The 23,977-nt window shown below is 29.9% G+C and overlaps 3 protein-coding genes across 4 annotated transcripts in view; 2 read left to right on the forward strand and 1 right to left on the reverse strand.

The window, feature by feature from the left end:
* LOC111633811 (striatin-3-like) overlaps positions 1 to 16,491 on the forward strand; it is a 26,473-nt gene extending 9,982 nt beyond the window's left edge. The window contains exons 2-18 of one of the 2 annotated variants that reach the window (XM_023378447.1): positions 7,514 to 7,617; positions 7,796 to 7,878; positions 7,979 to 8,054; positions 8,136 to 8,303; positions 11,243 to 11,371; positions 11,550 to 11,628; positions 11,726 to 11,903; positions 11,986 to 12,137; positions 12,219 to 12,277; positions 12,375 to 12,491; positions 12,573 to 12,620; positions 12,697 to 12,818; positions 12,880 to 13,059; positions 13,135 to 13,275; positions 13,349 to 13,459; positions 13,538 to 13,624; positions 14,974 to 16,491. In XM_023378447.1, coding sequence (XP_023234215.1) covers positions 7,514 to 7,617; positions 7,796 to 7,878; positions 7,979 to 8,054; positions 8,136 to 8,303; positions 11,243 to 11,371; positions 11,550 to 11,628; positions 11,726 to 11,903; positions 11,986 to 12,137; positions 12,219 to 12,277; positions 12,375 to 12,491; positions 12,573 to 12,620; positions 12,697 to 12,818; positions 12,880 to 13,059; positions 13,135 to 13,275; positions 13,349 to 13,459; positions 13,538 to 13,624; positions 14,974 to 15,143 — 2,004 coding nt within the window. In that variant the 3' untranslated portion in view covers positions 15,144 to 16,491. The remainder of the gene's footprint in view (positions 1 to 7,513; positions 7,618 to 7,795; positions 7,879 to 7,978; positions 8,055 to 8,135; positions 8,304 to 11,242; positions 11,372 to 11,549; positions 11,629 to 11,725; positions 11,904 to 11,985; positions 12,138 to 12,218; positions 12,278 to 12,374; positions 12,492 to 12,572; positions 12,621 to 12,696; positions 12,819 to 12,879; positions 13,060 to 13,134; positions 13,276 to 13,348; positions 13,460 to 13,537; positions 13,625 to 14,973) is intronic. The other variant, XM_023378448.1, reaches the window with a different exon arrangement.
* Positions 16,492 to 16,576: 85 nt separating this feature from the next.
* On the reverse strand, positions 16,577 to 21,761 carry LOC111633814 (rRNA-processing protein FCF1 homolog). The gene is made up of 8 exons (XM_023378452.1): positions 21,624 to 21,761; positions 17,763 to 17,827; positions 17,408 to 17,479; positions 17,194 to 17,342; positions 17,052 to 17,124; positions 16,898 to 16,985; positions 16,733 to 16,827; positions 16,577 to 16,667 (listed from the first exon to the last, which is right to left on the reverse strand). Exons 1-8 carry the CDS (start codon positions 21,624 to 21,626, stop codon positions 16,619 to 16,621), a joined length of 594 nt encoding a protein of 197 aa, XP_023234220.1. The 5' UTR covers positions 21,627 to 21,761; the 3' UTR covers positions 16,577 to 16,618.
* Positions 21,762 to 21,806: 45 nt separating this feature from the next.
* On the forward strand, positions 21,807 to 23,527 carry LOC111633812 (photoreceptor outer segment membrane glycoprotein 2-like). The gene is made up of 3 exons (XM_023378449.1): positions 21,807 to 22,413; positions 22,772 to 23,042; positions 23,114 to 23,527. The coding sequence occupies exons 1-3, from the start codon at positions 21,833 to 21,835 to the stop codon at positions 23,288 to 23,290; spliced, it is 1,029 nt and encodes a 342-aa protein (XP_023234217.1). The 5' UTR covers positions 21,807 to 21,832; the 3' UTR covers positions 23,291 to 23,527.
* Positions 23,528 to 23,977: the final 450 nt, after the last annotated feature.

Consider the following 23,977-nt stretch of genomic DNA (forward strand, 5'->3'; position numbering starts at 1 on the left):
CATATCCCAACACAAGAGTCATTTTTATAGGAACTTTTTTTTACAAAAAGTTCCTATAAAAATGACTCTTGTGTTGGGATATGGTTATTACTGGAGATTTGACTGTACTAATTTCAATATACTTAAAAAGTAGTTATTAAACTAGTTATTTGATAATACCAGAATTTCTACTCATAAATTACAATTATTTACAAAACAAAGTTTAATAATGCTAGATTTTTCCTGATCATGTTAAGATTAGCCAACAGAAGAGAGAAACCCTCAATTAATAGTTCAATAATTTACAATCCAGTACAGTGGAACCTCACTTAATGAGCATAATTTGTTCCAGAATCTTACTCGTAATGCGAAACACTTGTTAATCGAAACAATTTTTTCCATGTAAATTAATGCAAAATACTATAATGCATTCCATGCTGAAAAAAATACTGAAATATTTTATGTATAATGTTTATTTAAAGAAAATTATATGTTATACATTGTTAAATTAAGGAGCGTGAATCATCATCATTTCTTCTAGCATGGAATGAACTAACCTGGAATGCGAATTCAATTTGCAGAAAAAGAAAATCTAAAAAAATATGTTTCATAAACAGTCAAATGATATATCAAATTCTTGAGTTATGTAAACGCTATAATTAAATATTAGAAATTAATTAATTTGACTAGAGGTAGGCAGTTATGCTGTCATCTCATATTAAATTTAATAATTATAAATAAATAAATTTTCATTTAGACATTTTTAAAATTTAATTTGGAATTGGTCATTAAATTTAATGAGAGATGGCAGCATAACTGCCTACCTCTAGTCAAATTAATTAATTTCTAATATTTAATTATAGCCATTACAGAACCCAAGAATTTGGCATATTGTTTGACGTGTTTATTATATAATGGGCTATGGTTGTTGATGTTTATACATAATATGTGTGAATACAAGTTTGGAAAAATGTGTAATCACAAGCGACACTAAGATGCTAGCAGAACAAGGTCTAAACACAGACTGTTGGAGCATGCGCACAATCTGGGACTTCCCCTCTCCTCTTCACTCATTATGCAAAACGTCATATGTTAAGCGAATAATTTTTTTACAATTTGTTTTGCTCATTAAGTGAATTACTCATTATGCGAGGTGCTCATTAAGTGAGGTTCCACTGTAATTCAGAATGACTGACAGTTGTCTAGCATACCTTGTCAGCTTTTAAGTTATCTTTTAAATGTACTGTTGCTTAAACATTAATGATGATGATTGTTAAAACCATTATTTTTGGTGTTATTAAGGAATGCAATTCCAATACCATACCAATATTATATTGAGTAAACTCAGTGCCGGCCTGAGGCAAGTTTTACGATGGAGTGAGATCCTATTATAGCGCCCCCCCTTGGTTGCCCCTAATTTATACTCTTTAATTTTCTTTAATACTGAGGCACCCCCTAAAACTTAGCACCTGGAGTGGCTGCTCCGTTTGCCCTATGGTAGGGCCAGCTCTGAGTAAACTGGGAAGCAGTGATGACATTTAACAATACTAGATCTAAAATGGGATAATGAAAATAAAAATGCAAAGAATGTAACTATACTAGTTACATTCTTTGCATAGTTATATAGTTACTAGATGTAACTATAAAAGTTCTTGTTTTATTTTATGTACTTTATAACAGTACTAGTAATTAGTTTTAATGAAATCTTGTTGTTTATTATTATTATAATTTTAAAATAATGAATGTTCTTTAGGATCCCTGGAAAGAAAATCAATTCAATAGCTGAAAATACATTAATGGATGCTGAAGCTTCAGTTTTAGCAACTTTTGATTTCTTGGCATCGGAGAACGTTGATGTTGATGACGAGGATGAAAATCTCAGGTTAATATTAATCTATGAATTTATTTTTTAAGACTGTAGTTAAATAATTATGTTCATGTTTTTATATTTTTAATTTACATAAAAGTTTTTTTTCGACACACTGTTACAAATTTAAATGTTTTCCAAAGTAATATTTTAAATATCAAATCTTTCTTCCTCATCCTTCTCCTTTTCGTTGTCATGTTGATCATTAGAAAATATGCTTTATTATACAGGTCTTCAGTATAATTCTTCCCTTTTTTAATGATAAATTATTAGTAATTTGTAATTAATAGATGACAATTATTAATTACATTATTAAAAAATATCGGATCGATTATATTTTTGTTGAATTTTTTTTCTTTCAAAGTATGTTGAGTAAAGATTGAAAAAAGTAATTTGGTTAAATTGCATTATTTATACTACACTGCATTTTAAGCATAAATACAAAAGAAAAATCAGAGAATCTGGAAATTTGGCTTGCTTATATAAAAATTAAAGAATCAATATGCTATAAATCATTATACACTAGCATATTCTACCTATCAATAATATATATTATTACTGTGTAAGTTTAGAGAGTATCAATTATTCCTGTTTCTTGTATAGTAATAAATGTTGTTGAATTATTTTGCTGTATCGTTCAATACCTTCCTAACCTACATATTACCTCATAATGCTATTTATATACCTTACTAAGCATTATTATTATTATTTTTTTATAGAAATTTTATCATCGTCTTGTTTACATTCTCGAAATTGGTATTTCTGAACTGTAAGCATTTACAATTTTCAAGCATTTGCATTCATTCTCTTGCTTTATTTGTTGTTAGGTTATGCAAATTAGCAAAATTTTTTAAAATTTATATATGATTTGCAATTTATTCACTCTTCGCTATCACTTTTTCTCCTTTTCTTTGTATATTCATCATTAAGCAATCTGTATGGTTAAATAATTTCAATATTTAGCGAACCGTGGCCTGCAAACGGTGCGATCTTACAATATTCTGATATTTATAGATTATTCATTTTGTATTCCTATCCGGTAACAGGAAAGTCCAAAGTATAAATATTTTTCAGCTTATTAAATTTATACGGATTTAGTAATTCTGAAGAATGAGACGATTTGAAAATAATTCAAGAACATTTCAGGGAAAGGATTGCAAAACTGATTTTATGGCTTTGCTTTTTTTTTTCTTCCTTCTTCGGGTTTAATTATATTGACAACTTTGTTGTTTGCATTCCCGAATTTACTTTTAGATAAATTATAATTGTCGTCAGTTCCAGAAAAATTGCTGTTTTTCAATATAAATTTCACACAAAAAATTTATTTATTTAATTTCTGACCTTTTTTTCTGCACTGAATTTTATATTTAGAGGAATTTTATGATACGATTTCATGACTTTATTTCTTCCAGAAACTTAATTCTTGGTGGAGATATTTTACGGGTGAGGAATTATGTCAAGGTTGAGGTTAAAAGAATCGGCTCAAGTTTCGGAAAAATAAGGAAATATTGTAGTTTTGTATGAAAAGATATTTTATAGTTTGAATCATAAACGGATAGCTACTTACAGAATTATTGCAGCTGCTTTTTTATGACATAATTTTGAAGTATTTTAAGCACCAAAGGATTACTGTAATTTTTTTTTTTTTTTGTGATATAATAAAATTTGGACTGTACATGAACATAAAAAAATATTTAATAATAAGTTTTACTTATTATTAAATATTTTTATATATCTACAGGAATATTATATATTCCTGTAGATAAGTTACAAACATAAATAGAAAATCTAATTTCTTTTCTCTGTTTTGTTGTTAATATAGTAGCGTCAATAGATAAGTGTATTGTTTTGTGCTCTCGGTTACATGTAGAGAAAATCAGGACTTCTGAAGCATGATATTGTTCTCATTAAGACCTTGAATAAATTAGGAAGGAAGGCGTGCTGTACGGTTGTATTTTGTAATGTTTACAGTTGCATTATGACATCAGATTTGCTCTCTTTTAAATGTATTAAGAAAAAAGGATTTTAAAGGAGATATCACATTCGAATGGAAAATCGAATAGGAATGAACAAACAATAGTGAAATTTTATATAAATTTAAATGTAATTAGAATGGAAGGTTACCATCTAAAACAAACCATTAGAAGCTAAATTAATTAAGTTATAATTTATTATATATTATTAATTTTTAAAATAATATTTTAAGTTTCCTTTCAAGTGAGGTTAATATAAAGTTTTGTCTTGGCTATAACAGAAGTGTGTATATATTAGTTTCTGCTGTTAATTATTTTTCAAGCAGTTAAAAAAAACTATTATTATAACTAAATAAACAGTAAATATTAAATGCTTAAACTTAGATTTACCTTAGGGAAGATATGTGAATTATGAAAATTTGGGTGGTTTTTTTTATTTTTTTTTGTTTTAGTGACTTCCCTAAAAAATTTTGGCTTTTGAATTCTGCTTTCATTTGTGTTCAATAGCCTTCTGATTCTGTTTTTCCTCCTTTACTTTTTTTCTTTCTTTCTAAAGAAACCTTGTACACTTGATAGGTACGATGAAAATCGAACAATGGTAATGTTACAGAATCACTCTTCTAAACAATTATTTTCAGTTTAAATTTACAGGAAGTGTCGACATCTTAACACTAGATTAATTTAAAATATTAATTTACCAACTAAGTTAATGACTCAATACTAGTATTGTAGAGAGTGATCGAATGTATTTTGAAAATTTAGCAAGTGGATGATCTAAATTATAAGATATTTATTCATAAAATTTTCATTTACATGGGAAAAGGCCTTTCAATGATTTTTATATAAAATTTGGAGCTTGATATTATCAGTTTTGCAAAGTTTCAATGCCATAAATTTATATATCAACAGAAATAACACGCTTGAAAGCATCAGTAAGTTAAGGAAATTTAGCAATTTCTTAGTAAGAATGTTTTCGATTTGCTTACAAGCATCTTCGACTGTTTATTCCCGATACAAAATATGCATTTGCATATGTTTTGGTTCAATCAGATGTATTTTAAATGAAGTGAAAATGTTATTTGCATGAAAAAGTTGAATTTGGAATGTTTCTTTATATCTGAATTGATTAATAAATACTTTGTAACTAATTAAACATTGGTATAGTTAATATTTTTTCCTAATCAATGCTAATGATATTTTATTGATAATGATGATTTTGCTAATTGAATGAACTGCTATCAGTAAGAGATTGTTTTAATAAGAATCTACAGAAAAATCTTGTTTAAAATATAAAATATTATTAAACAAACAAATATTTGTATGTAGTGTATTGATAGATTTTACTCTGAACTGTGATCCCATACTTGTTTTAATTCTAAAAACATTGTTAATAGTTTAAATCAAAAGAAGAGCTGATTATAAAGAAATTTCATAGCTTTAAGTAGTTAAATAAGTATTTTTCTGTAAATTTGTGTACATTTTGCTATTTGAAGGCGTTTCCGGCTTGTAGAGTAATATTGCGTGTTAAACTGGTATGTTCGGAAGCGGAAGTAACACGTTCCAATCATTTTTACTCCCCGCAGAGAGCTTCTGTCAAGGACAATGCCGAGTAAATCATATAAAATGTAAAACAGATTCGCTAAAAGACAAATTAAATTTATCGACTTGGCATTAATATTATTTAATCCATTTTATTTTTACAACTACAGAGAGAACCTTTATATCTTGCAGTTTAAAAAAAATAAGTAAATAAAATTAAAATTTACTGGTTTTCGATTAAAAAAAAATTGTTTGGAGTAATGCTTGTGAGCAAAAAAAACCTCGAATAATAGTAGTGTAATAAATTTCCTTTAGATGTCGATACCGTGACCTTTTAGGAATATCTTTAAAATATTTGGTTAGGAATAACACAGGTGAAAAGCATTATTAAATTATCAAACAGAGCATAACAGACTGCAAACATCTTTGAACATTTGTAATTTATTGTGTGATTATGATGTATAAAGATTTATTGATGGTTTATCCTTGAAAAATTTTTGATATATTTTCAACTAAAATATATATACTGTATTTTTATATATTCGTATAAAATTTTAACTGTATTTTAATTCATGTTTTCGTAGTCAGCTATTTAAATTTATTATTGTTAACTTATATTAATTACTATATTAAGAATATTAATGAATAAGCTGCAAAAATTATTTTTTTTTTAATTTATATCTTAAAAACTATTTATTAATGCACAAACAGGATATATAATCATTCTTTTATATCTTAAATAAATAGAATTTAGTGCAGTGATGTTATTAATAAGGTTCATTTCAAGGATAATTTAGTCTATAATAATGGTTTTATCTCTAGGCAGTTCTAATTTTATTTTCTTTTGCGATTACATTCAGTTTGCTTTTGCGTACATCCATCGGAGTTATTGTCCGAATTTTTTGTTTTTAAACTTGGCAAAGCTATAAGATTGTTGAGTGACATTGTGTGTAATTGATTTATAAATGTCGTAAACCTTTGTGTACATTTATCTTCTTAAGCGTGTGCTTTTAATGGGTGTGTAAGAGATGATATGGTGATTTTAATAAATAATTTGTGAAATAAAGAACAGTATTTAATGTTTAAATTTATTTTATTTACAAGAAGAATTAGCAATTCTTTTAATATTTCTGTTTAGAGATTGTGTGTGTGATACAAATTATGATAAATAACACATTGAGTATAGCTGAAGGTCTTAAATGACCTCCAAAAATTATAAGAAACCATTCATAGACTAAAGTAACTTTTTGATAAAGCATCTAACAGATATGATTTATTAAATATTGGTTATATTTTTATCAGCGTTTAACAGGCATAAACCAAAATTTCTATAACCGACATTAAATAAAATGATCCATAAGAGTTCCAAATATCAAGCCCCAGTTAGCGTCTCTAGCGTGAAAGTTGCCCCAATTATTCTTTGTTTATATATGTACTCTCTGGTGATGACAGGCTTAATAGATGAGAGTTATTTTTTTTACAGAATTATTGCCTTTTAAATCTCTCATTTTACTTATTTTAAGTTTTGCTGATCAGTTATTTGATGGTTGTAAGTTTTTCTTATTCATTTTGCATGCTTAACAATATTTTTATACTCATTTCTATGCAATTAAATTATTAAAACAGCTTTATTTTTCGAAAAAATAGTGCTGTTATAGGAGTAAAATGTATGAATGTGTTAAGTCTACTTAAGAAATGTCAAAAAATGAAGAGAGTAAAATTTTATTTAAGACATAATTACGTGATATTAAGACAATAAATACCAAATTAATTAATAATTAATGAAATTTTAGGTTTAAACTTTACATACTTTCAGCAAGTTTTGAGGTTTTTAAGAGGAAAATTTTGAGTTTTTTTTTGTTAATTTTAAAGTTTCTCCTCTTCTCAGTTGACTCAGAATGCTTTTATAGAGGATGTTTTTCTTATTTTTATAAAAAGACAACATTAATGAATTTAGCTGCAATAAAATGATTTTGTCATTACTATGTGATTCATTTCAAATAAATTCATTTTTCTTTCCTCCTGTAATTTAAATTGCACTTCAAATGGATCACTTCAAATCATTTTTTACTGAGATGTAGTCCTTTAGCAGTGGCATAATTTCTGCTTTCTATACAATTGTGTATGTCAAAATGCTTTTTTTCTTTTTTCACAGGCTCGGATAGCATTTTTACAAGGAGAGAGAAAAGGACAAGAGAATTTGAAAAATGATCTCATTCGTAGAATTAAAATGTTAGAATATGCTTTAAAACAGGAAAGGTGAGTGCATACTTTTACTGCAAGATTTTTTTACTAAAAGACTGTTTGCTTTGTGCTTTTAAAAATGACATTCATTGCATGCTGTTAGACAATTAAAACATTTAATAAATTGCATTAATACTGTTTGTTATTTCTAATGTAAATTTTAATAAATCGGCGTTTTATTTAATTTCGAAAGGACTAAAACATATAAATTAAAATACGGAGCCGATCCTAATCAGGCAGATGCTCGTCTCCAGATCTTTGATGAGACCGACAAAGGTAAATTTACAGTTTGATTGGAATGGTTATAAATTAACATCGGCATCCACAGCTTGTAATGTTAATTTTTGTATTAAATATGTTGTTTAATATTTTTTAGAAGAGCCAGTCGATGGAGATATATTTCCTTCAAATAGTAATGTTACTTGGAAACAAGGGAGGCAGCTTCTCAGACAGTAAGCTAGAATTTTAAGTTTTAAATTAAATTTAACGAAAGATTAATAAAATGGTAATTTAAATTTATTGTTTTTTTCCAGATACCTACAAGAAATAGGATATACAGACACTATTATAGATATTAGGTCTGCAAGAGTTCGTTCTCTTCTCGGTTTGAATAATAATATAGGTGATCAAGATAAGCAGCTAAATGTTGTCATGAATGGAGATCAGACAACTAAACGGGCAAATGATGTTCACAACAGAAGGTAATGGAAGGTCAAATGTTTTTAATATCCGTTCTCGTACGTGGAAGAGCTTTATAAAGAACTTTTGCAAGAAATAAATTTCTGGAGAATTGTGTAATAGTTTAGAAAAAAAATTCAATATGATCTGGAATACAATAGAAAACAAAATATATAAAATATTTTACTTTACATTATTTCTATATACAGGGTCTTCCAAAATAAACGCTAACATATTAAATTATTGTAATTATCTAAAATATTATTTGTGAACATTTTAATGTACATTAAAACATTAGAAAACTGTCCAAATTTTACATTTGATCATTACAATATCTCAGTGTGTCCACTTCATAATACACAACAAATATATCTGACCAATATTCAAATTCTTCCTATGCTTGCTATAGCATATCTGTTGTTACTCCTTTCACTTTTACAGCTCCTGCAAATTATTTGTGTTACATGATGGTGAATGATTTTGACTACAAACTGCAAAATGAAAAATGTCTTCTCTGTTGCAGAGTCACCATTTTTGTTTACAGTGCTTCCTAGAGGTAGTGGATGATAAAACATTTGAATGCTGGTGTGAGATGAAATTGGAACATTTCTTCTATTGATTGGTGTGTCTCTCATACTTCTCAGATAATAATTAACATAATTACAGTAAATATAAAATGGTAGCATTTATTTTGGTATATCCTGTATATAAAACGGCCAGTTGATGATTTTACATTTTAGCAGAGAAAATTTATTAATAGAACATAATATTTAGAAACATACATTCTAAACATATTAGAATACATACAAGTCTAATTACAACAATTATTTAAAATGCTGTCTGTTCACATCAATTCGGCACATCTTCACAGACATTTTGCAGTTCTAACCTTCACTATTTGAAAACTTTAAAATCTAAACAATCCAAAATAGTTACTACTACTTTGATTATTAATTAATAACTGTACTATTACTTTTGGCCAGTATACATATAAAATTAATTGTAAATGCTATGTAATCTCTGTTATGCACATTTTCAGTTTTCATTGCATGAATTAACCTTGTACTGTTGTTTATGAACATAACAGATTTTTTTTTAATGTAATACTTCAAGTTACAGGTTACTTTAATATAATCAATAGTTTCATGTATGACAGACAGACATTAATTTTAATTAATATACATCTGGCATCATTTAACAGATATCTGAACAGTTGCCATGGACAGAGAAACGTAAAAGTGGCCATTGTAAAGTGAATTTTGGCCAAAAATGTATACAAAATAAGTATATCTCCAGTCAAATCTCCAGTAATAACCATATCCCAACACAAGAGTCATTTTTATAGGAACTTTTTTTTACAAAAAGTTCCTATAAAAATGACTCTTGTGTTGGGATATGGTTATTACTGGAGATTTGACTGTACTAATTTCAATATACTTAAAAAGTAGTTATTAAACTAGTTATTTGATAATACCAGAATTTCTACTCATAAATTACAATTATTTACAAAACAAAGTTTAATAATGCTAGATTTTTCCTGATCATGTTAAGATTAGCCAACAGAAGAGAGAAACCCTCAATTAATAGTTCAATAATTTACAATCCAGTACAGTGGAACCTCACTTAATGAGCATAATTTGTTCCAGAATCTTACTCGTAATGCGAAACACTTGTTAATCGAAACAATTTTTTCCATGTAAATTAATGCAAAATACTATAATGCATTCCATGCTGAAAAAAATACTGAAATATTTTATGTATAATGTTTATTTAAAGAAAATTATATGTTATACATTGTTAAATTAAGGAGCGTGAATCATCATCATTTCTTCTAGCATGGAATGAACTAACCTGGAATGAGAATTCGATTTGCAGAAAACAAAAAAAAAATTCATAGATTTTATGTTTTATATTTATTCTAAGAAAATTGTACAATGTGCATTGTTAAGGAGCGTAAATCATCATCATCATTTCTTCTAGCATGGAATGAACCAACCTGAAATTGCGAATTCAATTTGCAGAAAACAAAAGAAAAAAATCAAAATACAGTAATTTCTGATACTTAATTATAGCCTTTACATAGCCCAAGAATTTGGCATATTGTTTGACGTGTTTATTATATAACGGGCTATGGTGGCTGATGTTTATACATAATATGTCTGAACACAAGTTTGGAAAAATGTGTAATCACAAGCGACACTAAGATGCTAGCAGAACAAGGTCTAAACACAGACTGTTGGAGCATGCGCACAATCTGGGACTTCCCCTCTCCTCTTCACTCATTATGCAAAACGTCATATGTTAAGCGAATAATTTTTTTACAATTTGTTTTGCTCATTAAGTGAATTACTCATTATGCGAGGTGCTCATTAAGTGAGGTTCCACTGTAATTCAGAATGACTGACAGTTGTCTAGCATACCTTGTCAGCTTTTAAGTTATCTTTTAAACGTACTGTTGCTTAAACATTAATGATGATGATTGTTAAAACCATTATTTTTGGTGTTATTAAGGAATGCAATTCCAATACCATACCAATATTATATTGAGTAAACTCAGTGCCGGCCTGAGGCAAGTTTTACGATGGAGTGAGATCCTATTATAGCGCCCCCCCTTGGTTGCCCCTAATTTATACTCTTTAATTTTCTTTAATACTGAGGCACCCCCTAAAACTTAGCACCTGGAGTGGCTGCTCCGTTTGCCCTATGGTAGGGCCAGCTCTGAGTAAACTGGGAAGCAGTGATGACATTTAACAATACTAGATCTAAAATGGGATAATGAAAATAAAAATGCAAAGAATGTAACTATACTAGTTACATTCTTTGCATAGTTATATAGTTACTAGATGTAACTATAAAAGTTCTTGTTTTATTTTATGTACTTTATAACAGTACTAGTAATTAGTTTTAATGAAATCTTGTTGTTTATTATTATTATAATTTTAAAATAATGAATGTTCTTTAGGATCCCTGGAAAGAAAATCAATTCAATAGCTGAAAATACATTAATGGATGCTGAAGCTTCAGTTTTAGCAACTTTTGATTTCTTGGCATCGGAGAACGTTGATGTTGATGACGAGGATGAAAATCTCAGGTTAATATTAATCTATGAATTTATTTTTTAAGACTGTAGTTAAATAATTATGTTCATGTTTTTATATTTTTAATTTACATAAAAGTTTTTTTTTTCGACACACTGTTACAAATTTAAATGTTTTCCAAAGTAATATTTTAAATATCAATTATTAAAACTTGAAATTTTATTTTTGAAGCGATGAGCTGGAGTTTGGGGGATTAGGTGTTGAAAGAATGGAAAGATCACAGGAAAAAAGAATGAAAATGAACTTAAAAGTAAGTTTATGTTGTTTATTTATGATTAACTTAATTCTCTCCTCTCTTAGATTAACTTAATTATTTGATGTTCAATACATGTGTTGCTTTTTCAAAGGGTGATTCAGGTAGTGGTTTAATATATGACACGGTTTCAAATTATAATAAAAAAGGAGTTAATAATATGATGGATGAACCTGATGGGGATGAAGTGGTGTCGCAGTTTGATTATTTGGGGGCAAACAACACTGACGGAGCTGGAGAAGCAAGGAGCCAGGACGATACAACAGAATGGAGTAATTATAAACATATTATCAATATTCTTTAATGTCATTTATGTAAATTTTTTTTTATAAATATTTATACATATACTTGTAGACATCCAAGGAAGATCATTCCCCTTCCAACCTGTGTCACAACAGCAGATTTTGGGAAATCTCAGAACAGACAATGATGGTATGGAACCTACTCTTGGTCTCGGTGATCTTGCTGAGTTAACAATAAACAATGAGGCAGAATCCACTTACGATGTAAGTGCCACGTCATATTTTTTTAAATAATTGGTGGTAATAGAATAATATAGGAAACTTTTTCTATATTTTATTATTCAGGTATCTGCAACCAAAGAGGCTTTTAGGAAAACTTGGAATGCTAAATATACCCTTAGAAGGTGAGATACTTTTGTTGTTAAGTAGATTATGATAGAGACTTGTCAATTTTTATTTTTATTAGTTAGTGATATAATATTGAAATCATTTTTTCCCTAGTCATTTTGATTGTGTACGAGCACTAGCATTTCATCCTGTGGAACCAGTTCTTATCTCTGCTTCGGAAGATCACACATTAAAGTTGTGGAATTTACAAAAGACCTTGCCGGCAAAGAAGTTAGCTTTCTTTTTTATTATTATTAATTATATCTCTTGATTATTTATATAAAACTCTTGTGTTTTTCTCTGAATTTGCAGAACATCGTCATTAGATGTAGAACCAGTTTATACATTTCGTGGGCATGTGTAAGTAAATTAAATTAACTGTTCTATTAAATAAATTCAGGTTGTCATTACTATAGTTTTTATACAATTTGTTTAGTGGTCCTGTACTCTGTCTTGTTATGGGTAGCACTGGTGAACAATGCTATAGTGGTGGTCTAGATGGGACTATTAGATGTTGGAACATTCCAAATTCAAATATAGATCCTTATGATTCATATGGTAAATTAGTAAATCTTTTGTTATTATACATACACAATAGTTTTTAGTAGTAAATTAACAGTTTGTTTTCCAGATCCGGGTGTTCTCGCTGCTACACTATGTGGGCATACAGATAGTGTGTATGGTTTATCAATTCATACTTCGAAAGTACAGTTAATCTCATGTTCTTCGGATAGCACCATAAGACTCTGGTCTCCCCAAAGCAAAGTTCCTTTACTAAACACTTATGTCTCCAAAACAGGTCAGATAATGTTCAGATATGTATTTTTGTTTGTGAATATTTTGTTTTTTTAATATAAATATTTAATAAATTCAGATGATGGAATGCCAACATCTGTGGATTTTGTACGTTGCGAACCCACACAGATGGTGGCAGCATACACTTCATCAAATACTATTATTTTTGATATAGAGACCGGAAAGCCAATAATGCATTTAGAAAGCAATTTGAATGCTGGTAAGAAGGTAATTTATGCAAAGATTTAGACCCTTGAAAATGTCCTTTCATTTTATTTTCTTTTTATGTTCAGATGGTAATGCTATTAACAGACAGATTAACAAAGTCATCACTCATCCTACACTTCCCATAACAATAACAGCTCATGAAGATAGACACATTTGCTTTTTTGATAATAATACAGGTTTACATTTTGCATTTATGAATTTAATTGTATTTTTATAACTTATAAACCGTACTAACAGCAAATAAAACATTTTAGGCAAAGTAATACATTCGATGGTTGCACATCTTGATGCAGTAACCAGTTTGGCCATTGACCCTAATGGATTATACCTATTGTCCGGAAGTAAGTATTATATTTTGATACTGTAATGAAAACTTTTTTAATGTAACATCTTGTTATTTTCCTGCATTAGCAAGAAAAATATTAGTTTGTAATTTGGAGTTTGTAGATCTCAAATCATATCTTTATTTGATCCTAATGGATTTTTCTGTTCAAAATATACTAATCATGTTTTAGTGAGGATTACATTGAATTGATTGTGCGAGGGAAAGGTATTAAGGGTAATTTCATGTAAAATATTAAAAAAAATTGCGAAGATTGGAGAAAGTTGTCGTAACACTGTTCATATACAGTAGACCCTCCCTATAAAACGGGTTCATATACTTCGGATTCCTATATGACAGCAAAAAAAATGCGACCGTATTCGTATAAACACGCTAAAAGAGACTTGTATAATTCAGTAAAACTTCATCGCTGACTCGTGTTGCGACAGGATTGCTCGAATCTAGACCAATAGCAGATATTGCACAAACCGTTGAGTTTAAACGAGCAGCAGACCTACTAAAAACCATTTATTATTTAACGGCCATAAAAATTATATTTATATTAATGATGTCGCCAAAGTTCAGCAAAGCTTTCGCAGAAAAATAATTTATTAGAAAGTACGCGAGCTCCATTCGATGCACCGATCCACGACGAAAACAAGCTTAAGCAATGGCGTTGTCGAACGGTGCATGTTTGGTAAGTAATCCTACAAGTTTTTGTTTATAGCATAGTTTATATGGATTATTCCCAAAAAATTATACGTGTTTTGGAAATGTTAGTCAAATTAGTCTAGAATCGATTGAAAGGTTTTCTTCCATAAAATTAAACAGCTGTAGTCCATAAACTGCATATGTGCCAGGCTGTGATTGGCTCATGTATTTAAGGACTCGTAGAACATCAATTTCATAAAGAACGGAACGTATCTACCATGTTATAGGGGGGATCGACTGTACTAGTGACTTATTGAAAATTGGTTATGCTGATTGAAAAATGGCTGTCACTCCCTCACACATGCTGCACTTTTGTTACTTTCAGAAAAAAAAAAATATTTTGGAAATATAATTGAAAAATATTGGTAAAATTTATAAAGTTTTATATATAGTATGTCAGTGTATGTATTTATTAACTTAGTCTTTCTTAGTTGTTTGTTAAAAGACATTCCTAGAAAATATGTAGCCTACCAGAGATCTGTTAGAAAAATCTCATTTGCCATGATCTTAAGTTAATTAATTATGGTGATTATAAAAATTTATAAGTATTTAATTGAAAGTTTGAAATTAAGAGTTAGAATTAATAATAATTTTTTAAAATAAAAAATATTTGAAATAAATAGTTATTTGAGACATGAATAAAATTTTGTATTGCAGGCCATGACTGTTCCATTCGTCTCTGGAATATGGACAATAAAACATGTGTACAGGAGATAACGTCTCACAGAAAAAAGTTTGACGAATCCATCTTTGACGTATCATTCCACCCATGTAAACCATTCATTGCCAGTGCTGGAGCAGATGCACTAGCGAAAGTCTTTGTTTGATGAAAAGTAGTAATTAATATCAACTGTACAGGGACAAGTATGCAAGGATAAAAAAAAATATGTTGCGTTTTACAACATCAGGGAAGATTATTTTATCCCATATTTTAAAACCGGTATCAGATTGTGTAGTCATTTTTTGTGTATTTGAAAAAAAGATATCCATTCTTCCCTGTTGGTTGTTTTTAATCACGACAATCGACGCTCGTTATTATGGATGAACTGTATTTCCCAAGCCGATGGAGGAAGAAAACAACACTAGGATGTGAGAGAGAAAGGAGAGAGAGAGAGAGAGATCGTTTTCTGCACCTTTGTTATGTTCTTGAGCCGTTAGTTTTTGTGACTTCGAATAAGTTCTGGAGATGTCGGCTGTAAGAATAAAATCTCCAGAAATCCCCAATAATCAGGTATTAAAATTTCGTAATTAAAAAAAAAACTATATATGAATATATAATATCAGTATTTCATTGTGAATCCTGTGATCCATTAAGCAATGTCATCTTTTTATTATTTTATTATTTTGAGTTCTCATTCAATTGCAAGCTCCGAAAGAAAATTCTCATTGTAGTTCTCTTTATATTTTATTGTACGATGAAAGAAAAACTTGTATATATTATATATACATATATATATATATATATATATCATATCTGTAAAATCACTTGCACTTTACTATAATTGTTAAATTTATGCCGCTTGCTACGTTACGCAGCTTCATTTTCCAACAGTACAAGCAAATGCACATTGTATAAATGATTTTGCAACAGAGAAAACTCGACGCCAACTTTTTGTTCCTTGTTTTCCGCAGACAGAAACGAGCTTTGTTGTACAGTGTACAGTTATGTTCCATGCATTCGTCAGCGAGTAAACCGGATCATTTCTGACAAGTCTTGCCGATCCTCGTTAAAACTCCCACACTCAAGACGGCGGTATTTATTGTAGTTTGGTTTGCCGCCCCGCAGGCAACTCATTTTTAACATGCAGCGTGTCAACGTTGTTACATGAATTATATAATATACAAGAAATTAATCAATATTAGATCGAACTTTACTGTCGTTTTTAATGGTTTTATTTTTAATTTTTTTTTTGTCAGTCTTCAAAATTTAGGCTAGCATTCTAGCTATGTATGTAATGTATTAGGTTGTGGCTTCGAATATTTGTGAAACAAGGAAAAAACCAAAAAAAAAATATATATTAGATTGTTTTGCATCATCTTGCACGTGTCAAAGTATTTTCACAACTGAAACATTATTTATAGAATCAGTTGTGTAAATAATTTACGGATCCATTTGAAGCTGTGAAAACTGGATCGAAGTGCTTCCTTTTGTAATAAAGATCATACAGCAGTTGGTTTCACGGTGGATTTCATTCAAACACGGCCAAAATCTTTAATTTTTTTCCTCATACCGCAAAGCATTTACCATTGAACAGTAAAGTGAAAATTAAATATATTTATTTTGTTAATTGTGTACAGCAGTTTACAGTTTAGGTGCTCCGTATGCATCGGGCATTCTTTCTATGGAGTACCTGCAAAGAAAGAGAATTAATGCGTGCAGATTTTTAAAATATTTGCAATGTGAATTTCCACGTACCTGTGTTGATAAATGTACATTATTGGAACACCTGGGATTTTCCTTATTCTCCTTTTCAGATCTTTATCGCATGTCGCTACAATATAACACTTGTGCTGTTTGGGGAAATATATTTATGAAATTTCTGATCTTCCACCCCTTGCCGTAAATATCATCTCAACGTACCTGAGTGACTCTCTGCACAATGCAGTCGTCTGCATATGTTCCCTTGTGGAGGCATGGAAGCCTTTCGAACCGCGGGTCTTTGACGATTCTATTATTTAAATACAACCCGTTAACAAACAAAAAGGCAAAAATAAATACAGAAATAGAATATCACCTTAATGCCACTCTGTATTTGCTTCCTAATTTTTCCAGCTCTCCAATAACACAATCTGTGACGTAAGGTATACCTGAAATATAGACATTTTCTGTGAGTAAAAATTTATAGGCACAGAAGGCCCATTAGTACATTAACTCACATTTGGCATACAGACAATCCATCATAGACTGGATGACATCTAATTTATTTTTGATGGAGAAGTTAACAAAATTTGTGTCTATCAAAATGCGAAACGGCGGGCCAAGCTGAGTATTATATTTGAAGTAGAGCGCCGATGAATACTGTGGACTGAAATAAAAATCTGAATTAGGAACAAATTCATAGTTTTTAAACAGAGTCCAAAGAATACTCACGCTTCTTTTACCACAAGTTTTTGAGGATCTTGTTTTTTCTTCTTACGCGGAGGTAATCTATCTTTCTCGTTACTAGTTTGAATGAAAAGGGGTAGAAAATTTATTAAAATTGAGGGAGGATGCTTCCAAAATTGTCAAATACCTTTGTTTCAAATAGCTGTAGATGGATTTGGGATTGTTTATCCCATCTATAGTTTGGTTTCTAAATGTTCCTGAAATATGTCTATCACTATTTGTGAAATAAAGGTGTTTGACAAGGAAGCCGCAAGCATTGATAGGGACTGATACTAATTACTATAGGAACAATTTGGAATATAAGCAATGCAAGGTGGTTCTGGGAACAAGGGGTACTTACATTCTGCTGTCTGCAGGATTAATTAGTTTTTTCACCGGGACAGGCCTGATTCTCTTCACTTTGGGCTGAAAGAAATGGAAATTTATATAAATTATCAAATGCTACTTTTAAAATAATTATAATTAACGCATGAGACAAGATTGCACTTCTTCCCATAAAGCAGACAATACCTATGGTTCTATTGACTTTTTGGTGTCCTGGAAGCAACTAAATGCCCAACCCTGTTAATAATGTACATTTATGCATTTTATCAATACAGTTTTACTTTGTAATATGTCAGCTTTTTAAAATTATCAAGAGGATACCGAGCCCTTTAAAGGTAAGTAACCGAAACGAACGATTCTCATTTTTATAATTGGTTCTGTTTGCTTATTGATACAAACATTGAAAAGACAATGCAATTCATAGAGCAAAAATTCCACTGCATTGTTACTGTAATGTGCAGAGTGCACATTCATAAGCAATTATTTTTTAAGATTTGGAAATTTAAGTTAATTGAAGTTATAATGAACACTTGCAATCATATGTCAAACATCTAAATGTAACCTCCAAACAATAGACATAATTCTTTAAAATTCTCTATGCATTTCAAAAGAAATGTTGCCAAAAAAATTACTGTTGTTTAGACTGCCATTATTAGAGATTCAACTGTATTTTAGCAACAGATTTCTTTGTCATTTTTATTTCACAATATTATACACAAAAAAAAAAACACACAGTATCCTTGCATACGATAGACTTATTCCAAATCTGAGAGAATAATAGAGAAATAGAAAGTACAGTAGAGCCTCGAAAACTCAGCCTAATGTGGACCGAAGAGTGGCAGAGTTTGTGAAAATGCCAGGTTATTGGGAATGGGGTTAAAAAAAAATAAGTATGAGTGTTTCCTCAGAAAATACTGTGCTGTACTTGTATGTATTGTTTACTTGAGAATACAACAGAGAATAAACTGCCCAAATACCCTTAAACAAAGGAACAGTACGTCTTTTATGAAGGCATAGAGCCTTTACTACATGAAAATGAATGAATACACTGTACAGTAATTTACCTGATAAGACAGACCTCAGAAAAATACTTTGAGGCATAAAGCTGTCTAAGGATTTTTTTGCCCTGCCAGGGTGTGGCCGAGTTATCTGGAGTGCATAGTTTTCAAGGCTCTACTGTAATGTTAATTTTACAAAATCATTTGATTTCCACATAATACCAAGACGTGCCATACCAATGAAATTTCTTGGCAATACTTTATCTCAATGGTCGTGAGCATCCCATGGCCTCCAGGGCTTTGGCAACTTTACTTTAGTTTCTCGTTTTCTGCCCCATACCAGATTTAAACCAATATTTGTGACAAAGAAATTCAAAGGATGAGAACAAAGTATATATTGTTAGTACCTAGTGTACTGGCAATTAGAGTATGTTTATGCTTGGAAAGCTCAAAAGTCAAGACTGTGTAAGTAAAAATGCACATGAACCACTTGCAAAAAAAAGGCTGTATGCCGACGATCTATAACCAATGAAGATTTTGTGGGACTCTACCATACTTAACTTGGACCAAGAAGGTGATGAGTTTTGCAGCATAGTGATTATGCTAGTTTAAGTAGTAGAATTTTTGTAATGGTATTTTATGAACAAATTCACACACACAACTACACACCAATAGTAATTTTCATTTGTAATTAAATAAACTACTGACCATTTAGCAGCATTTTGTAGCATATCAAAAGTCGAGTTTCCGTCATTTATTTTCAACAATAAGGACATTTGTTATCATATAAATGATGGATAGAGACTAAGCAATACTAAACTGATATTAGAAATAAGTTATGTTGTCGTACACAAGTTTTGCACGGTTGGCTTGTTATATGCTATCACATCTTCAAGTTCTCGCAAACTAATTTTTAATGAATGTTTCTTGTTAGATTAACTGATCTTCCTCAGATTATATAAAAAAAAAAAAAATTATAGATTGAAACATATAAAACAAAACTACAAATTAAAATATGTAACGTATGGTTGTAGGAATAATTGCTTTGAATAAAATGTGTGTATCATTTCATGCAAAAATAGTTTGAACAGATTAACATTTTTCCCCTAGATAGAAGAGCATTAGAAAGAATTCCATTCTCCAATCCGTTGTTTTGGAAAAATAATAATGCTCCTCATTCTTTGTAAAGAATAAACAAAATAAGAATTTGGAATATGAATGCATAAAGCTAAATGTGGATAGGTAAACACCCATTCTATAGAACTTGATATATTTGGATCCCATACCTGAATAAACCTCTCTAAACACACACTACAAACTGTGGAAAATGAATAGAAATAACACAAAATATATAATTTATTTTCCATCACAAACTTCAATGCATAAAACTAATGTACTTTATGGGCAAATATGGAACTTATTTACTTATGTAATCTTTTATTCATAGATTTTTGTCAAAAGTGTTTCATAAAAATTCATGCTTTGAGAATAGAATCGTATACAGTCCTGTCAAACTGAAAATCTTTGAGTGCTTACATCCTAAAGCTGTACTTCGTAGTTTCCAAACTTAACTTTTATCTGATTCTAGCCAAATGTGTTCTAAATTATCTCTTGATGAAAGGAACCCTTTTCATTAAAAGCTTTTAATTACTATTATATAGTGTGGTATATATATGGATTATAAGCAAAACTCACAACTTCACCTCAAATAGCAATTGTAAAGCTAGAGTTTGAATGAATAATCAAAGTTTAAAGTGATGAGACATTTATTAATGAACAGTGATAGTATTTTATATTAAAATAGCTGTTTTATTAGGGGGATCTGACTCCTATTATGACAACCCCCAGTATGTAAGACAATCAAAAGGCACAATTATGAAGAATAATGAAAATTTGGACATTTTGAGAGTTAAGCTTAAATATCTAACATAACTCACTACGCAACCCAAAAACTTTGAATGGCGAGCAAGTACAGAATATCAAAATATCTTTTCCAAAGATAAACTTGTAGTTCTAAAAAGTTCATATATTTTTTCCTATGATAATAAACATCTTTGAAGTTCACACTTGCTCATCTTTCTTCCACAAAACTTAATCCTCCTGGCACAAGAATGTTCAAAACATCACCAATTATATATAGTTTTGTTGTCTAAGTAGATTTTTTTTTTAATCAAATTTATCAATAAATTAATATTTGAATATCATCTTTTATGTGTTTACTAGTTATTAACTCTAAAGTAAACGCATTTCTGTTTATCATCACTTAAGACAGCTTACAATATTGATTTATATGAATCCAGATCTCAGTTTTTGTCATGAGGAGAGACATATGGCTGACACTATGCTCTGAATGTTCTTCACACACACCTACAATCATACACTAATAATTGCTAAAACCAAATCTGTAGTGTTACCTGAACTACTATAGTTGTGACTTCTATTAGGAGCTACAGATTATATGTCAAGTTATTGATAAAATGATGTGTAAATAGTGATTTTCTAAAAGAAGTGGAATACAATAGAATGGTTGTGATTTAATTTAAGAATTATATAAACTAGTATTTAAGTGTGATAATTAAGTTTGTGATTTGCTTATATATCAGGTAATAATTGTTGAAATATTCTTCATACATGCTCTTACGAAGCTTAACAAATATTTGGGACGTGAAACGTGAACTAAACACATGGCTGCAATCTTGGATGTAGTCACGTGTCTATCAGTCATTTTAAATTACACAAAAGCTTTTTGCTATAAACAAATAGATCCATTCAAGCTAAATTATACTTCGAAAAGATTCAAGGAAAAATAAATGTATTCTTATTAAATTTACATAGATAACAAGCAATTATTTACATTTAGAGATGCAAAAATAACTCACCATATTCAATTATAGACGACAGAGCACGTAGCGAGTAATAGCGCCCCCTGACGAATAAACTTCGAAAGGAAATAAATATTAGCCGATTGTCATCATCAGAGATTAACAAAAAACGAAAATGCGTGATTATTAATTTTAATAAAACAATTTAAAAATATAAATTAATAATAGTTTATGCGCAATAATTAAAAAATTAGTTTTGTTTCAAAATGCCTTGTTGCACGATTGAACTTAGCGAATCCAGTAGACGTTGTTTGGCGTTAACCCTCGTACTTTCTAACACCGCCTTATTCCTCCATTGCCTTATCCATTTTGGATTCGGTATATACGTTTTAACAGCAATCCAGAAGATCGCTCATCTCGTCAGCAAAGAATACGACACTAGCAATTTAGGCTTTATCATCTTGATATTCAACGGCGTACAAATGATGGTCTATTTATTTTCCATCCTTGTAAATTTCCGCTGTTCTAAGAAAAATCACGTATCCAAATCCAGAAGATGTTATCTTCCGTTGATTTTCGTACTCTTCGTCTTCATTTGGTTGAATATGGCTTACATGATCATCCTCGATCAACATAATGGAGAGATCATATATCAAGTGAAGAAGGGAATGACTCAAGCTCTTGATAATTACTGTACTAAATTATCGAATAAAATACAAATAGATCGCCTACAATTTCATTATAAATGCTGCGGAGTTTCAGACCATCAAGATTGGTTACTACTGTTCTGGTATCCTCCGCAACTTGTTTCTTCTGAAAGGAAACGAAAAGATGACGAATTTGTGGAGTGAGTTTTAATTTTATTTTTTTAAATATAAATCGCTATCGATTTGAATTTAATTTTGCATTTTTGTTTTTTACGAGAATCAAATCCTTTGGTTAAATTCTTAAAATATTTTTGGAGGCTCCGTTCTCATTGTGGGCCTGGCCGAACCCATAATGAGTATGGTTTAAAAGCGGTGTCGTGGTACCACTGTTACAATCCCTACGCATGTTTTTAATCACAAATCTTAAAACATAATGAATCTTTATAGTGTAATTTAAAGGAAATTCATTGTGTTTAAGGTTTATTGTAACGTCTATTATTCATGCGATCTCCAGCAGATGACACGAATAACACTTAAATATAAAAATCGTGTTTTCAGGTTATATTCTAAAGCAGAATCCATATCAGAGAAAAATAAAATATTTATGGACCCAGAGCTCAACACTCGGGGAGTTCCATTTAGCTGCTGCGATCCAACAGTACATTCTCCTTGCTATCATAAACACGTTGTGAAACCTCGACCCAATTATAAATACGATCCAACGAATCATTCGTTCTATAAAGATGGATGTGCAAGAAAACTTACAGTCAAACTCAGAAATACTATTGGATCTTTCACCCTTTCTGCATTGTTCCCATTCCTCTTTTTGGTAAGAGAAACGTTTTCAAATTTCAATTGACCCAAAAGAAATTTTACATATTTCTTTTATCATTTTTACAGTGGATAATGATGTGTCTTGTTCAGTTTCTTCGAACGTCCATAAATTCGGCAGTTGCAAGAGGATCTATACAAGGAAAAGGCAAAGCTTATCTTTTACCCGTAAACATTTTTCAAACAATGGCTACTGCAGCGGCGGGACCTCAGGGTGCCCTAATAACCAAAGTACTGCGAAAGTAAATCGAAGAGAGGAAAAAAATAAATTAAAATTTGTAATTATAAAAATTAAACAATTTCTGTATTGTTTGTTTCATTCTGGAAGTTTTATATACGAAAAAAATTTCTTTATGATAGAAAAAAATCGGAGATAAGTTAACAGAGTTCGATTGAATAGGACTTTTGATACTATGATATTGACTAAAGTAATCAGTATGAATTTGATTAGTTCATGTTCCAGGCAAAATGTACCGAAAAGTACAAATGTACTAGGAATGGCAACGCTGGTACATCCCAAGAACACGGTTGCCGATTTAGCGAAAAAGTTGCTAAATTTGGCGAGTTTTTGCTTTAGTTAGTGCCCTTTTTTTTAAATTTAGCGACGGAGATTTTTCTTAGAGGTTTTTTAGTAAATTTAGCTACATTTTAGAGATTTTCCACAAAATCAAAAAAATATCATAAAACTATTAAAATTTAATAAATTTCTTCATTTATTTAATGTGCAATAATTATGTGCATGAGTCGCAAATTTTATTTTAATAAGTGGCAACACTAATCAGAGATCAAGTTTTCTTTGGGAATCCTTATAGTTACCTATCGCGCATCGTGAGTAACCAAGTGTTTTAACATAGTGTCATTTTGTGATAATATTATTTACTATTATTGCAATTTATTATCCTTATATCAGTGAAAATGCCAAATGAAAGAAGA

This window comes from Centruroides sculpturatus, unplaced genomic scaffold (assembly GCF_000671375.1).
Source record: "Centruroides sculpturatus isolate CEXI.00-Female unplaced genomic scaffold, Cexi_2.0 scaffold742, whole genome shotgun sequence".
Taxonomy (NCBI): domain Eukaryota; kingdom Metazoa; phylum Arthropoda; class Arachnida; order Scorpiones; family Buthidae; genus Centruroides; species Centruroides sculpturatus.